The sequence below is a fragment of the Cynocephalus volans genome, chromosome 5, assembly GCF_027409185.1.
Source record: "Cynocephalus volans isolate mCynVol1 chromosome 5, mCynVol1.pri, whole genome shotgun sequence".
Classification (NCBI taxonomy): Eukaryota; Metazoa; Chordata; class Mammalia; order Dermoptera; family Cynocephalidae; genus Cynocephalus; species Cynocephalus volans.
Genome location: NC_084464.1, coordinates 100,389,296 through 100,407,837, shown reverse-complemented (window position 1 = coordinate 100,407,837; position 18,542 = coordinate 100,389,296). Strand labels below are relative to the sequence as shown.

General features: G+C 33.2%; 1 protein-coding gene across 2 annotated transcripts in view; it reads left to right on the top strand.

Moving 5' to 3' along the window:
- Positions 1–18,542, top strand: part of MMS22L (MMS22 like, DNA repair protein) — a 129,014-nt gene that overhangs the window by 22,195 nt on the left and 88,277 nt on the right. For both annotated transcript variants that reach the window (XM_063097885.1, XM_063097886.1), the window contains exons 9-12: positions 5,545–5,721; positions 12,215–12,277; positions 15,437–15,556; positions 17,800–18,026. In XM_063097885.1, the coding sequence (XP_062953955.1) occupies positions 5,545–5,721; positions 12,215–12,277; positions 15,437–15,556; positions 17,800–18,026 (587 nt within the window). The remainder of the gene's footprint in view (positions 1–5,544; positions 5,722–12,214; positions 12,278–15,436; positions 15,557–17,799; positions 18,027–18,542) is intronic.

Here is an 18,542-nt window from a genome sequence, read left to right as displayed (position 1 = left end):
AAAAATAGGCACAACTTAAAATATTAAATTATTAAATTTAAAATAAAAAAAATTTAAATATTAAAATATTAAATTGTAGAAATTTATATAGTAACATGTATTTTTTAAGTTAAATGCTGAATTGTGTAAATTTCAACTTTGGCTTTTATGCATCATAGAGGGTACAAGAATAGAAGACAGAGGTCAGAGTTGACCCAAGTTGGTAGCCTACTAGTACATCAGCTACCCATAAAGCCAGGCACCCAGAAGATAAACTAGAAACTCAACTAAATTTATAAGGAAGATTGTCTGTCTTTAGCTGTGGTGCTTTGCAAAAGTTTAAAATTGCTTTTGCGTTCTTTATTATTGCAATCCAGTCCTAATGCATGTTTACAGCCTAAATTAATATTATTTAAATTTTATTAAAAATTTTAAGCCATTTACTTTGAGTTAGCCAGCAATAATGGAAGGATGCCTAAATTCACATCTTCCCCTGTAACCTTCCCACAAAATATAGAACAGCAAGAACAAATAAAACTACACAAAAAACATTCTGATAGCATGACTGCATGCTAGACCTTTTCAAAGGTGTAATTATAAAAGTAAAAATCATCAAAGCTCCTACCATAAGCCTTTCTAACATGTAAGGTCAGTCTGAGAAAACAAAGGATAGAAGAGAGCTAGCAGTAGTCATAAAATTGGTCTAAAATCATTGACAGAATGAAAATACTGAAAAAGTTTTGCTGTAGATCAGAGAACTGACTACAGTAGAAGAACATAAAAGTGTGTACGTGACATGAAGAGGCAGCTTTTGAAGGTAGAGTTTCTGGAGAATAAAAAGGTGAAAAGGGAATAGTAGTATCTTTTGGTTACTGGGTAGTAAAGGGGACAAGAAGCAAAAGCAGAAAATTTAGGGTCTTATTAAACAAAATACCACCACCAACCAAAAACAAAAATCAAAAGACTCATACCCACTCTTCCACCACCACCACCAAAAAAATGGAAATCTGGTAAAGAAATGGAACTTTGGTACATTGTCAAAAGACAGTACCCCTGAACTAGGAAGCTTTTAAACTAGTCCAAATCTACAAAATTAAAAGAATGAAATGACATAAGTCTTTATAAAGTTACTGGAAAAAAACCAAAACCAGAATTGTGATATACTTCATTGATGATACTCTCTCCTACAGAAACAACTATAAAGCAGAAGAAAACTGTAAGACAACACAGCAGATTGAGTTAAATATACTCAGACTACATCTAGGGGTATAAAAAACCACGCTGAATAAGGTACTCATATGTTAAAAACAAATAAAAAACAGGGATGGATGAAAAGAGTAAAGAATGCAGGAGAGAAATTGGAGGAAGAAAATCATATCAGAATTGATCAAATTGCAAAGTGCCCAAGGGAGAATAGACTTAAATAAAAATTCAATAAGGGACATGGAAGAAAGCTGAAAAACAAGTAAGGAAATAAAAATGAGATAAGAAGTCTAAAGAGTTAAGTGAGAATATGGTTGAAATGGAACATAAGCAAAGATGAAATAACCATACACATAAATAGAATCCCGAAAGAAGAAAACAAAGCAATGGATGTGTCTGATATTCAAAACTGTAATCCAACAAAACTTCCCAAAAATAAAAAAAGACATAAATCTCCATATTGAAAGGGCCGCTACTGGATAACTTCAAAGATTAACCCCAAACAACCCATCTCAAGATATGTCCTACTGAAACTATTTGACTTTAGACACAAAACAGTCTTCAAGTTCTTTAGGCATAATAAATAATTTTATTTATATTAAATAAATAAATAATTTACAAGAGCTAAATAACTTTACTGGCACTAGACTTCTCAAAAACAGCATAGAAGCAAGGCAGCAATGGAACATTTAAAAAGACTCAATGAAAAAATGTGAGCCAAGGATTTTATAACTTTAACTCTAGCAATCCCACTTGTAGGTGTTTACCCTAAATGTATACTCTGCCCAAATTAAAAAATGCATATGCATAAGATTATTTATTGCAGCATTGTTTGTAATAGCATAATAGTAGAAATCAGCTAGATTCTCACACATAGGAGAGCAGTTGAACAATCAATGTTATATCTGCACATTGGAGTATTATCCTGTATTGGTCTGTGTTCTCCAGAGAAGTGGAACCAATAGGACAGATAGATAGTGTATAGAGATTTATTATAAGAAATTGGTTCACGTGGTTATGGGGGCTGAGAATTCCTAGGATCTGCAGTTGGCTAACTGGAGACACAGGAGAGCTGATGGTATAATTCCAGTCTGAGTCCAAAGGTGAGAGAAGCAGCGAAGCTGATGGTGTAAGTTTCAGTGGGAGTCCAAGTCTGAAGGCATGAATAGACCGACGTCCCAGATTGAAAACAGTCAAGCAGAGAGAATCTTCCTCTACCCTCAGAAGTTCCTTTTTGTTCTGTTTAGACCTCTAGTTGATTGCTTGGCATGTACTTACACTAGGGAGGACAATCTACTTTCCTCAGTCTACCAATTCAAATGTTAATTTCATTCAGAAACACCTTCTTAGACACACCCCAAGTATTATTTAACCAAATATCTGGGTACCCTGTGGTCCAGTCAAGTCGACACCTAAGATTAACTAATACATAAGCAGTTGTACAATAGAATGAGGAAGGTAACTGATATGATTTTCAGGAATGTAATATTAAACAAAATAAGTAAAATGCAAAAGAATATTTATGGGATGTTACCTTTTGTGTAAGAAAGTAAAGAAAATAGGAAATATACATATATATATATATGTTCAGTTATGCACAAAGAAATACTGGAAAAACAAAAAACCATTGAGATTGGTGAGTAGAAATGGAGAGTGATGGGTGAAAATAGAGTGGAAGGATTTAAATGTAGCTTTTTGTGTAGTTCTGACTTGTAGAATCATGTTTATGATTCACATGCTCCAAAAATGAATCAACACTAATGCAGGGTGCACTCAGTGGAATGTAAAGATAAACAATTGAACCTAACTGTTTTTAAGTGAATAACACTCTTTAACGGGCTTGGGAGTACTAATCTAGGTAACTTTGGAATGTACTATTTAGGCTATGTATTCCAAGGCTAAAAACCAAAGATTTGTAAAAAAAAAAAACCCATAAATATTAGGCTCTTTTTAGCAGGTTTGTTCCCTATAGTGTTATGTGCAGATTTGCAATTTTAAATGTATTTTATTTGTATTCTAGGACTGAGCGAATTAATAAGTATATTGTTGGTAATCAGAGCAAACAGGTTTGTCACTGTTGGAAAGTTGAATTACAAATATGGGAAAAAGGGAAACTAGCATGAATCATAATGTGTTGGATTAGAATTTGAGGTATCAGGGTGAAATATATATATATTTTAATACATAGAGCGAGGTATAGATGTATGTGTGTGTGTGTGCATTCATACATTTCCTACCTTTCTTATTGGGTGGGCCTAGAAGCAATGATATCTGTGTAAGAATGGGCAAATTGCAGCTGTATTTTTGTTTCAAAATAACCATTCTCCAGTGAAAGAAAACGAGGCTCCCGGATAAATGATTGATTCCAGGCTTGGGAATGGAAAGTAAATATGAGCTTGGAATATCTTGTACCAGAAACTAAAGAAGTGCTAAAAAAAAAAAATGGTGAGGGCTAGTAAAAGGACACAAGAGCCAGTCTGAAGGTCTTCCATAGGCTACACTTGGGAGATTTGAGCTACAAAATAAATGATAGAAAAGGATTGTAAGCTATAAAATAAGAATCATGAATCTATAGTGATATAAATAAATGGATAAGTGGGGAGAAGGGAAGCTTTTCCTAATAAGTGTAGAAATCATGATGGAATTACAAAATCACCATTTGACAACTCCCATAGTAATTGTTTCAGGCAAGAATCATCAGTGGATGTTACCAACAACAGCAACAAAAAAAAGTGGTGGACAAAAATATGGTGAAAAAGAGGATATTTACATAGTTTGATAACTATCTCCACACAATATTCACCAGTTACAAAGAGGAAAATAGTAACTTTATAGTACAGAAAACCTGGCAGATATCACCTTAACCAAGTACTCAAAGTTAACCAGTCAAAGGACAAATTGAGATCATTTAACCCCACTATGGTGCACTCAAAGAAAAAAAAATGCTTCTGTGGTTTTTCCTGCCAAAAATCCATAATGTCAGCCTAATGTTGAAGAAATATCAGTCAAATCAATAACTGGCATATTCTTTTTAAAAATATCAAGGTCGTGAGTGGTAAAAATTTGAGGAAGTGTTATATAATAAAGGAAGCTGAAGGGACATGGTAGCTAAATGCAGCTTATGATTGCTGTGTAATGGTATAGTAAGGGAATTTTCAATAAAGTCTGTTACGTACAGTATAGCACAGAGAGACACAGATAGAAAATATGAAAGAGTCGTTAAGAGACATGGAGAATAGGGAGGATGTCTGATATTCTTCTAATTGTAGTTCCAAAGGAGAGTAAGTAGAACAGAGAAAATATTTCAGGAAAAATGAAAGTTTTCCAATGTTAATGAAAGCTAATCCCTTCGTAGTAAACCCCAAAAAAGTAAAAGGAAGGAAATAAAAATAAAAATTTATGAAAGTGAAAACAAAGAGGTTTAAAATGGCCAAAAGTTGGGTCTTCAAAGTGATAACTAAAATAGGCCGATCTTTCTTGGGATAATTACAAAACAGTCAATACTAGAAATAAAAAAGGAACATGACTTTAGATTCTGCGTGCATTAGGAAGGTAAGTGATGTTGCCAACAATTTTACACCTAATAACTTGAACATTTACACGAAACACCTAGAAAAAAATACCTAGAGAAAAAAAACTTACTAAAACTAACTACAACAGTAGACTAGATAAATGCTTTATTGTATAGTCACATATTGGAATACAGTTATTTGTCTCTTAGTGATGTTTAAGTCAAAGACAGACGACATATAAGACAGTAGTCCCATAAGATTATAATGGCTCTACGGGTGTGTAGTAGGCTATACTATCTAGGTTTCTGTACGTACACTCTATGATGTTTGCATAACAACAAAAATCACTTAATGATGTATTTCTCAGAAATTATTCCCATCGTTAAGTAGTGCATGACTGTATTCCAATGAACTATGGCTATATCCATTAATATGGATGGACTCAGAAACGTAATGTTGAACAGAAGAAGCAAGTTACTAAGAATGGAAAACAAGCCATTTAAGAATGCAAACATGCATTTAAAAAAGTAAACAGGTGAAGCCAGTTTGTGATATAGACTTAGAAACCTGTGTGGCAAAACTTACAAAAGCAAAGGAATGATTTATCATGAATGTCAGCATAATTGTTACCCCTGAATGGAAGAAGTGATTGTGGGGACATGTAACTTTTTTCTAAAGTACTAGTCATGTTCTAATTCTTAGCCTGAGTATTTTTATTATTCTTTAAGTTTTGTATATGTGTTTTAAGTTATCTTTTGTATGTGTATTTAATTATAAAAATAGAGAAAACCCCCTAAATCAAAGGTTATTAGAACAGTTTGACTGAATCATATTGCCTCTGTTTCTATAGTCATTTTGGAACTGGTTAAATAAACTACTTAAAATACTCTTTGAAAAATCAAGTGACGGAAGAAGACCTTCTGTGCCTGTAATACAGTCCAGGGATCCATTAGGTTTTAGTTGGTGGATTATTACTCATGTAGCATCATTTTACCAGTTTGATCGCCATGGAGTACCAGATGAAAAGGTAAGATCTTAATTTTTAAACTTTCAATACATTTTTTTAGGCAAATTAGAAAGTGAACAGAAACAAGAAAAAGTCAGATCATAATCCCACAAATTCTTTTTATCTATGTATGATGTTTCTATAAACATCTGTTTACCTTTCTATAAACCGGCAAAATTATAAAGTTTATGTTTTTATTGTTCAATTAAAGAAAAGCAACTTGTAGAAGACTTAGAATCTAGTCCTAGCTCTAAATAATTGTGTAACCTTGAATAAATTACTTAAATCTTTCTGGTCCTCGCTTTCCTCATCCAAAAATCATGGGATTGGATTGTTCCAAAGGTTTCTTCTAGTTCTAAAATCTGTAAGATTGGCAAAGAGAAAGAATATGTCTCAAGAAATAAATTACTTGGTTTTGTGAATAATTTAATTAAAGTATTTCTTCAGAATAACCCTTTTTTAGAGAAGCTTTTCACAAAGATAATTTAATCTATTAAACAACCATGAAGTTTGCTTCAAATAGGAAGACAGATTTTTAACTAGTATGTTAATTTCTAGTTAGAAACATTTTTTTACAATGTCACTTACAAAAACCTTATGAATAAAACCAGCTGGTAGATGTATTTATTTGAAGCCCTATTTGTATATAATTTCTTCCACATTCAGAAGTGAATAGTATTATATTAGTTCATCAGTTCCATAAAATAAACATCTGGAATCTTGAAGCCAATGTGTCTTTATTTTCAAAGTTGGTCTTTTTTATGGGAGTGGTTCCCAAACCTGGCTGATCATCAGAACTACCTGTGAGTTTTTAGAAACTCAGATTTCTAGGTCTCAACTCTGGAGATCCTGATTTGGAGTTTGGGAATCTTTCATTTTAAAAAATTCATTGGTTCTCATCCTCCACAAGGTAGGGGAACCATTGCTTTATGAAACTTGTTCTTTGATGGGCTTAATAGATTTTCCTCTTTGGAGTATTGGACAGACTAAGAAATCATACATGGAATCTGAGGATTGTTAGAATTGACATAATATCATTGAGATGGAAAGGGCCTCAAGAAGTCCTCTAAATGATCCCCCTAATAACAAAAGGCCCTTTAGGAAATACCAAGATAAAATAAAATAATAAGTGAGAAAATACTCTGAGAAATTCACGCATAGCTAACTCAGTATCAGTGTATTTAAGTACTCTGCTAATTTATTGATAGACATCAACAGAATGAACTTCTCACAGAGAAAAAATGTGTCCTTTGTTTCTACCCATGAGTGTTTACTGTGCTAATGCAGTGTAAATACTCAATAAGTTTTAGCAATTGCCATTATTACTATAAAAGCCTTTTATTAAGTATTTTTGTGAAGTTAATATGGTAATGTTTCACATTTTTTAATTATTAGAATATTAGGAACTCTAAAAATTTACCTTTAATTCTAAGGTCTTAACATTATTTATTTCTCTTCCCTTTTAACCTTAATTCCTCCAAGTACGTATTTTTCATTTTAATCCATGTTTATAAATATGATAATTAGTTAAGTATTTCTGAGTCCCTATTGTATGTTATCATAATAATAGGTGCTGATGAGAGGATACAAGGAAACAGATTATACTGCTCCTTACTTCAAGGAGTGTGCTTTTAGGTTATTAATGCTTGTTGGAACTGCATTAACACTTATTTGACTGAGTGGTATATTTCAATAGAGGTTGATAATGACACCCAGATATTCCTAGTGTGGTAGGTAATCTACCCACCTTAATATATATCATTACTATTCCTATTGTAATGTTGAATTGTACTGGTATAACCACCCATGGTTGCATTGCTGAAATCACTCCTCTGTTTCATACAGAGAACTCCAGAGGAAATTATTGCTTTAATTTAGCACTCAATGAAAATAATAAATGAATCTTTTAATATTTGCCAGCAGTTCCTATGTGATTTTCTTTTGCTAAGATACTTTTATTTTTAAAAATCTTAATTTTTTAGGTTATGTAGAAGGTTTTAAAAGGGAAGAGCCATGATATTTGAAAAAGAACCTTTCATATGATAAAAATAATATATATGTGTATATGTACATGTAAAATAAACCTTACCTTTATATATGAATCCTCAAAGAGTTTCAAATATTTCTGGATTTCTTAAAGACTTAAAGAAAAACTCAAGCTCTCCAGTTAATTGTTCTCATTAGGGTTTAAATGCATATTGCATTTGCAACATACTTAATATTTCACAGTGACTTTCATTTTTAATCTCAGTGAAGTGTAATAATGTAGGTGAGAGTAATATTAATCCATTTTATAGGTGAAGAGATTGTGGAAGTACACAATGGTTAAATTTAACCCTATTTTATCACTTAGGTAAACTTGATATTAAAGTTCTTCTAAGGATTGCCTCATGAATAGGTCTTTGTTAGGGTAACTATGTATTCCAATTTGCCAGGGACAGTGCCAGTTTACAGCCTATTATCCACTCACTCCATCTGGTTAATTTTCCCTTTTACTCTCAAATGTGTCTCTCTCAGTTTGGTTGACAAATCAGATAGTCATTCTAACCTATGAACTTAAAGGTATCTAGGCTCATTCTTTCAGATAGATTACATAGGATGTTAATTTGGGTCTGGGATATATTTAGATCCGAATTTTGAAAATTGTCTAAATTCTTTTTTCTCTCCTTAAGATATATTAGTATAACCAACTACAATAGAGAAAGTGGTTGCCCGTAAGCATGCTTTATTCTACTAAAGGGTAATCATGAGAGATGATATCAAGTAATAGTGGTTAGTTGTACGTTCTTCACCAGAGAAATATCTCTAGTCTTGTGACAGTATGGAGATGTTTCAGTTTTTAAATGTCAGCTGCTTTGCCTGAGGGTTAATGTAAAATCTTTGCATTTTTAAATAGGATTCAGATATGCTTAATTATTTTTTATTTTAGAAGTTTCTTTAACTTGGGATATTGCTAATGTGGATTTAAATCACAGAAGTAGACAATTTCTTAGTGTGGGACTATAAGAAAAATTTGTTATCTGACTTCTCATATTAGAAGCTTTAGATTTTCATACCTTTCTGTTTAATCCTTTTGTCTCAACCTAGATGAGAGTGTATTATCCTCTCACAATCTCAGTCATCTATTTTATTTGTTTTATTGTATTTTATTTATTTACTTTTTCTTTTTTGGCTGCTAGCCAGGACAGGGATCCGAAACCTTGACCTTGGTGTTATAACACTGCCTGTACTCTAACCAACTGAGCTGAACATCCAGTCCCCCATTCATCTATTTTAAAACCAAGTACAGATTAAAGAGGAAAATCATTTTGGGGCATTGCAGGGGTCTGTTTTAACAGTGCTTTCCCTGCCCAGAACATAGTGCAATCATTCAAGATAGCTGATGCTTGTCTTTGAAACATCTGAAATGGCAACCATTTAAAAGGTGTAAAATGTAACCTTAAAATGAGAGATGCTCCAGGCTATGTAGTCTGCTGGAAGTGGAAGGTGGGGGATCTATTTTGTATGTTTCATGGACATACCACCTATACTAAAGCTTAAATGGGTGTCATAGTTTTAATGGTTGGATAGAAATATAAAACATAACCCCAAATTGATGACGTCCTTCCTCCTTTCTATCAGTGGAATTAACTTGGTGTGTAGCAAAGAGGTTACAATGGTGTAACTTGGTATGTGGAAAAAAATGCTGTAGCAGCCCAAAGTTGAATTTTCTCGTGGAAGAAAAATCTGTCTCTTTGATGTATATTCTCTTACTCATGTTTGATTTGGGTGTGGTAGAATTGCTATTCTTTCCTTTGAATTATAATTTATTTTTGTTTTAGATTATAACCACAATACTGATCTATATAGTTGAAATTCTTTGGGTAAGAATTACACTACTTCCCTATAATTCTTGTGAACTCAAATGTTTTGATAGAATAGAACAATTGAAATATACTTAGTAACCAGTTGTAAAGCTAAAACTTAAATTATATCAACCTGTCATGTTCCTGCTTACTTGGCACTCACTAGTGGTGATACTTCCTTAATGAAGAATGATATAAAAATGATTTGCTGAAATTTGAGGAAGGCTAGCTATGGGAAAAAAAATGGTATAGAAGGAACACTGGCTTTGGAGCCAGACCAACTTGGATTTGAATCCATTCTCTGACTTGTACATATATGAGCTTTCTGAGACTTAATTGTGTTTTCTGTGAAGTGGGAAGAGTTTTTTTTGAGGAAGTAACATGTAAAGAGCCTAACACATATAATATTGGTAGAAGAAAATGGTCTTCTTTTTAAGGGAGTTTTAGGGCCAACTACCAACTTTCAGGACACAGTCCCTTAAACTACCCTCACTTCTGACACCAGTTCAGCTCAGGGTGGGGGGTCCCAACAGTCTCCTCAGTTTTGATAGTTTGCTAAGACTCACAGAACTCACTGAAAGCTATTATCCTCATGGTTATGGTTTATCACAGGGAAAGGTATAGATTAAAATTAGCCAAGGGAAGAAGCACATAGGGCAGAGTTCAGGAGAAGGACCAAATGTGGAGCTTCTGTTTGTCTTCTACCCACGGAGTCAGGACACATTAGTCTCTGACATCAGTGTGTGACAGCATGCAGGAAATATTGCTAATCTGCGATGTTTAGACCTAAGCCTCAGTATGATCTGTTGATTGTCCATTGGTTGATCTCAGTCTCCATGTCAACTGATCCAAATTCCCCAGTGTAAGTCACATTGTTGGTCTTTTAGGCATAACCAGGCCCTACCCTAAGACTCAATCACATTGTTAAGCTGCCGGTATGAACATAGCCCACCAAGCAAAGATGCTCTTATCAGGCAAAACATTCCAAAGGCCCAGAGATTATCTTTTAGAAGCTGAGGGCAGAGGCTAGACCTTCTCTTTTGGCAGGGCCAAATTCTTTAGTGCACATCTCTTGATAAATGTTTTTTGCATTCATTTCATTTATATAAATATTTCAAAAAGTCAGTAGATTTTTTGCTAAAAATAACCAAACCATTGTATTAGTAACTTATTACTGTGTAACAAAAATTCAGCAGCTTAAAACAACAAACATTTACTATCTCACATTCTCTGTTTCTGAGAGTGAGGCATTCAGGAGCAATTTAGCTGGGTATCTCTGGCTCAGGGTTTCTCAAGAGGTTTGTAGTCAAGCTGTCAGCCAGAGCTTCAGTCTCTGAAGACTTAACTGGGACTGGAGGATTCACTTCTAATCTTACTTATGTTGGCAGAACACTTTATTTACTCATCATATGGGCCTCTTCAGGGCTTTTCACATTATGGCTTTTCCTAAACCAAGTCAACAAGAGAATGTCGTCAAGATGGGAGGTTCAGTGTCTTTTAACCTGTCTTGGAACATGCTATCACTCCTATTAGTACTGGTAGTCTATTGGTGACAGACCAATCCTAGCACAGTGTGGGAGGGGATTACATAAAGCAGGAAGAGCAGGAGGCAGGGGTCATTGGGGGCTACCTTAGAGGCTAGCTACCACAGTCACTAAGCATGTTTATTTAGGACATATATATAGTTATTTAGTGATTTAGTGTAGTTAACATTTTACATGTACATTGTCTAGCCATTTAAGATCACAAATAGTGAACATACCTTAAATATTGGTAATTTGGGTTCATTCTTATGAACAGAACATCATATTTATTATAATAGGGATGGTAAAGTAAGATGAGGGATTTTGCCTTTATTCTTTAAAGCCTCTTGCATTGCTTTTTGAGGTTTTAAGATTACTTTTCACACATTTTTAAGCCCTGATTAGAAACTAGTCATTACTTCCTCTTGGAAATGCTTTCTTTGCCTCTGGTTTTGACCAGTATCCATATATCCAAACTTTTACAAACTGGGTATCCTGTGAGAACATCCTCCAAGCTTTCCTGTTGAAAAAGTGGAATTGTTTTCAGTACCTAGACTTTTTGAAAGTCTTTTTTTTAGCTTTATTCCTTATCATGGAGAATATTCCAGATAGTTGAGGTTGCCCGATAGGTGACCGTGGGCTAAATGAGGTAGCAGTGTGAAGTTTTTCTTTATTTTCTGTGTAACATTTTTAGTTACTCTGTTTACTACAGTAGACTGTCTCAGGGCTATTATGCATAAAATGGAAAAAAAAAAAAAAAGTAGTGAATAGGGTGGTTACTAGGAAAGAATATTCAGCATAAAAAAACTCCAAAAAATCCATATAGATATATAAGGTGTTTTTTTCTGTTAGATTATATCTGACAGCTGAAATTAAATATTTGTTAAAATATTTATAATCTTATAGAAGCATCACTGTTTATAAAACAACTCCTGATAGAGTTTATAATGGATTGGAATAGTTGTAAATTTTTTTCTACTAAGTCTGTCAACTAACTCTTTACCAAAGTAATATTAGAAATCCCAAAACTTGCAGTGATGTCTGATAGAAAAAGTGTACTTCAGACTAATTTGCTATATCGTAATTTTAAGTATATACATAACCAATAACAATAATTTTTATGTAACAATATTTCTCACTTTTCAGAAACAAATGGTATCAAATTGGAACTTTGTAGAAGAACTGCTGAAAAAGTCTGTCAGTGTTCAGGTATGCACTTGAGATAATTTGTGAATTTTGCTAAATTTTTATGTTATGAATTTTGTTTATAAAAACCAAGCAAACTGTTAAAGTGATTTAAATAACAAATGATTTACTTATTAAAAACCTGAGATGGAATCATTCCTTGAAGAGTCAACTCACAGTAGTACCTATTTATCACTGACTATCCTTAAAAGATTTTTAACACTGAGTTGTCAGTTAAAGGACAAAGATAATTATCCAGTTGGTGACTTTGACAAAATGTATTCAAAATAAGTGGTAGATGCTTCAGAGCTATAAGCCGTTTCTTGACTGTATGATACCAAACTAGGAGACACAATGAGGGAGATAGTCAGTGGCATTGGAAATTCAGCTGTATCTTCATCACAGCAGGAAGGTGACTTGCCTTGCTGAGCAATTTGTCTTACAGGCTTGAGTCACATTCTAACTGATAAGGTCCTAGTTTCCGAGCACTCATTTCATACCTTATCATTTTTCTTTCTGCAGAGCTGTTGATGTAGTGCTTCATGGCCCAGAGGTCAGACTTGACCTCCTTTTAAAATAGTTTTAAATATGCTGTTCATCACATCTTTAAACATGTTGTATTGTAGCTCTGTAAAGTTTTGTACATATGTTTATGTAATAGTTTATGGAAAATTATAGTAAAGAATATTTTTTAATTTAAGAAGTAAATTACTTTTCTGTTAAGAAATGTAGATTGTTGAAAACTTGAAGTGGAATAGTTAAGTGCTTTATAAACAGTTTTTTAGAAGTAATCCTATTTAATATTTGTGAATGCTAATTGTAAATATTTGTTCTGTCTTTAGAACAGGATTATTATTTTTATATGAAAAGGGAGCTTTTTAATTTTATGCTACCTACTTTTTAAAAGCCCCATTACTTTCTGAGATCGCAGAAATAATTTTATAGTTTTATAAAGGTCATGGAAGGGCATTAAAAAAAAGCCTACTTTCAAAAAAAATTTTATTTTGATTTGTCAATACACTTTAATTTGGAGAGTCCAAAGATAGAAACAACTTAGAATGTGATTAGATCTGAATAATGTGGAACAATAATCTTCTAATTATTATTAAAAATTATAGTGTTACTTGAGCAGAAGGATCTTGACTGGAATATTGAAGTCCAACTCTATCCAATCATAAAAATAAATTCAATCAGGTGAATTTTAGTAACCAATTTTTAGCTTGCAAATAAATTTTATTCTTCTAATGGTTTCTGATAGGTTAATTATACATAAAGAAATGAACCAGATGTTAAATTATATATATAATAACCAGTTATTAATTGCCATTTGTGTGTAATAACTAAGCTAAAAGAGTATTTTCATTATTAGTTTAATGAAAGAATTAACTTATGGAATATGCCCAAATTCAATATGCCTAAATTTCCTTTTTCAAAATAAAGATACAAAGACATTTTTTAGAAAAATGACTAAAGCACAGATCAGGAGCAGGCATATTCATTAAGTGGAATTTAATGGAATATTCATTACATAACATATTCTCACACGCACACACACACACACACACAACCTAAGATGAGACACCCGAAGAGCCCATAACGACTTCTGTAAAATGCAGGAGTTGAGTAGCACAGCCTCTGGGATTGAGCTAGGCAGTTTTGAGCCTGTAGGGGAAAGAGGCCCATAGGCCTTCCGGCTTATTAAAAAATCTTTAATCAGAGGGCATGCATTTGGATGTCCTTAATCAAACATCTGTGTTTAGGGAGGATTTGAGCTTAAAACATTTCAATTTTTTGGCTGGTTAAGAAACAATTCTATGAACCTGTTGCATTCATTATTTGATCATCAAAGGGGTTAGCATTTGCCCTAAAAAAGTACATTTCTCTCCTGCAGATAACAAAAGGATAGCTATCTTTGTGCAAGCACTGTACTTCACACTTAATTTACATTTTTTCACTTAATGCTTATGACAGTCTTGTGTAGTGATAATATTGTTGTTTCCATTTTATGCCCAGAAGGGTTGAAGAACTTGTCCAGGTTCACATAGCCAGCTAGGAAATGGCAGAGCTGGGATTTGAATCTTCATATATGTTTGACTCCACTATGTGATACCCCAAAGCATTTAACTTTGTAGGATTCTTAATAAAATGATTTTTCTTTATTATTTCTATTTCTAACACTTCTTTGCTATTATGTGTTTCACTAGTCATGCATTTTGGTTTCTAGATCTGTTTTGGTCACACTTGGGGAAAGCATCTCCATTATCTGTAGTGTTTTTGTTTTTATTTTTCCCCTCTCCAATAAATGCGCAATGGGAAAATATAAAATAAGAAGAAATTAGTATACTGAAGTATTCTTAGATATTCCTCCCAACCATATTTCAGCTCTGTTTTTTATAATGAATTTCAGCTAACATGTCTGCTGCCTCCCTACTCCTGATTATTGTGTATTCTCACTTTAGCTATCCGTATTTGAAGATGGACAAGTTCTTTCTGTCCTTAATTCAACTGATGCACAAACACACTTTTTTAAGGGAATGTTTAAGAAAAAAATTAAGGGAAAATCGTTCAAAGCAAAGCAATGGTTGAATATACAAAGTATGAAAATGTAAAATATATAACAAATGCTATCTGTAATTGACTATAGGCTAAAAAGACATGTATTTTCTAAGTCAGGCTCAACTGACTGATTATCTATCCTGCAAGAAGTATGGAGAATCATATTTTCTAAGCCATTTCTTTTCATTTTAATCTGCACCCACTACGAGGAAAGTGAGGGGAAATTTATTTCCTTTCCTTAAAAAAAAACAAAAAACTCCCAGGATACCATATTTCATTTCTTTTTGATTGGCTATATTGCAAAGAGCATGGGCTCTGGACTCACAAAGATTTTGATTTTTAATTCAAATTTTGGTCTGATCATGAAGAGTAGTCTTGGTCAAATTAGTGTCCACTACATGTTCATTTCTTTTCTCCCCTATTTTTGGAAGGTGGCATAGAATAGTGAATCAAGTTTTTAGAAGGATGTCAACTTAGACTTTCTAGTTCTGAAGATGAGAATGGGTATGATTTGGTGATACATATTCATGCTCTTTTTAACCACAGATTATTCAGTGTAATATTAATTGATAATATTTGTGTTGCCAGAGCTCATTTACTCCCTCATAACTTCAGTTTATTTTTTAGGATGGTATACTGGAAGAACAATTACGAATGTATCTTCATTGTTGCTTAACACTTTGTGATTTCTGGGAGCCAAATATTGCAATTGTCACCATTCTATGGGAATATTACAGTAAGAACCTGGTGAGTAAGTAGAATATGGATTTGCTTCAAGAATTTAAGAATTTGTACATTATTTGAGAAATGTTTTTATGATTTAATTGTGAATCGCTACAGATATTTTTAAAAAGTTGATTTTTGTTCATAGTAGATTGGAGTGGCTCAAGAATAGTTTTATCTTTAACAAACATTGTTTGTAGTGCTTTGGCATAAGAGAGCCAGTATTTGGTTTCCCTTTTCTCTTGAGGGTGAGTGTAAACAAAGTAGCCAAAAGATCTTTTAACAGAAAGATATTTTTTAAAAGTCTCATTTATAAATGTTTTCTAATAATTATTAATTGTTTGTGACATATTGACTACATACAGCTTTTCTGATTATTCAGTCTTGGCACTTGAGTAGCTTATAGGCTACTGGACAGGTACATATATATTGTGGGGGGGAAAGTTACAATACTGTGGAATGCCAGAGGAGGGAATATCTAACCCAGTGTACGGATTTGTGGAAGACTTCATGAAGTCATAATTTCTTAACTTGGCCTTGGGATTGAGTAGATGTTTCCAAGTACAGAAGAAAAAGAACATCCAGGCAGAAGAAACAGTATGGACAAGTGCAGGAGATCTGAAAAAGCACTGTCTATTTCTACTGTGTTAATACTTCCGACTGACAGGCCTGGGATGACTATGGAGACAGAAAGGAGATAAGGAGAATAGAGAAAGTAGTCTGGGGCTAGACTGTGAAGGACTGAGGATAATTTGCTGTTGAGTTCTGGTTTATTCAGGAGAGATTAGACAGCAAGGATGTGACTTAGGTATGTGTTTAAGAAAGTTTTTTTCTGAAAGTATGTAAATGAATTGGAGACAGATGAATTAATTGCCATTGTAGTTGTATGAGCAGATAATACTGTTGCTGAGAACTAAAATAGGAGCAGTGGATCTAGAAAGGAAAGGATGAATTTGGAGGGAAAAAAATTTAAAGGTAGATTTAAAAGATTTAGTTACTTGTGTGTGGAAAGAAGAGGAGGTTTGGGATGTTTGAGTTTTGGAGTAAACAGTAAACCCCTCAAATGATATAAAATGGTAATGGAAGATTATAAATAAATAAGTTTGGATTTTAGTATAATGGAGCTTATTGAAAATGAAAAAAATACTTTTCTTTGAAACATAATGTTAGGTTGGAGAAACGACCGATTCTAGTCCTCAGGCAGAATGTGTACAAGATGGGTCTCTGGAGTATCTTATCATTCTGGAAAGTAGGGAAGTATCCAAGTAAGCTAGAATCATGTCAAAGGGACACAGAAGCCAACTTGAAGGAATTCCTGTTGCCCAAAGAATGGGAAAATTTGAGCATAAGAAAGAATGAACATAAGAAAAAATAAATTTAAACATAGCAAATATGTTTAATTTCCTTAGTTTATAATACTTTTTAAAAAGTTATTCTGAAAAAAAAACGCCTCATTCTGAAAACTGTAAGTTAAGGGAAATACGAACTATATTTTAGAGTAATCAAATTTCTGATGACCCAACTGAGAAGAAATGAGAGAATTAGAAAGTCACCACTTCGTACATCTAATGAAATAGAACTTCTGGGCTGTGATCATCAATGGCTGCTAAAACCTCTAACAAAAAGGCTGGTGGGATCACTGAAATGGATGGATCAGGCTGACAACGTGACCAATCTTAACATTACAAAAGGTCATAACTTATATACCTCTTTACTAAATGCAATGGGAAGTAGTACTGCCAATGAAAGATTCTTGCCCAAAAATTCAACGTGAATATGATCAAGGCTCTAGATACAGCCACCAATTTACAGAAAAGATAGGGGATAAAAAGATATGTTAAGTGACACTAGGGAATGCAACCAGCTAAATCCAGAACATGGGAAATTCTACACAACAAATGACCTGATATAAAAAATAAATGGTATTACAAAAACATTGGGAAACCTGTAAGAGCTTTAAGGGACATATCAACCAAAGGCAATCTATGTGCCTTGTTTGCATCCTAATTTGGGCAAACTAACTGTTAAAAACATATTTTGAGGACAATCCAAAATTTCAACACCACTTGATGTTCTGTGCTTTTATGGAACTGTTGTTTTGGAAGACATGATAATGGTTATGTAATTTTTGTGAGTAAAATGAATCAAACTTATAATGTACTAATAGGAATGTGCAGCTTTCTATTTTATTTACTAAGAGGTTTCTATTTTATTTACAATACTTGTTTTCTGTCTTTTCTTTTTTTTTTTTTTTTTTTTGCCTTTAGAATAGTTCCTTCAGTATTTCTTGGCTTCCTTTGAAAGGCCTTGTTAATATCATTAGGTCACCCTTGTCTATGCTTGAAATGGTGAAGACATGCTGTTGCGACAAACAAGACCATGACCTATATAAATCCAGTAGTAGTTATACCATTTTCCTTTGCATTTTGGCAAAAGTTGTTAAAAAGGCAGTGAAGAATAATGGCCCTCATCCTTGGAAACAAGTCAAAGGAAGGTGTGTGCAGTATCTTTCTATGTCATGAATGTTCACTGATATTTTTGTAGAAGTGTAACTACTTATATTTTTTAAAATTAACGTGTGGTTAGTGTCTTTGTAGTTTACACATTTCAAATGTGTTCTTTAACATAGGTCAGCAAAATATGAAGCTTTTTGATCCTACCAATTTTTTATCATAGTAAGAAATAAACCTAATATCCATAACTTGTAGAGGATTTGTTTCTTATTTATTTTATGAATGCTGAAGATTGAAATTTCATAAATTATGTGCAGAGATATTGGGGAATTGTTAGGTTTTCCTTTTTTTTTTTGCCAAAATTAATTGTAATAATGTAATCTGTTGCATGCATTTTATTAAAAGTGATAAAATCTCCAAATTGTACATTGGCAGGCAATAGGTTCAATGTATAAAACTTTTGTGTTCTTTGAGCCCAGCAGTTCACAAAGTGTTGTTTTCCTGAATGAGAACTGACCGGAGTATAGTAGAACCAGACAACTCTAATCAGTTAACTC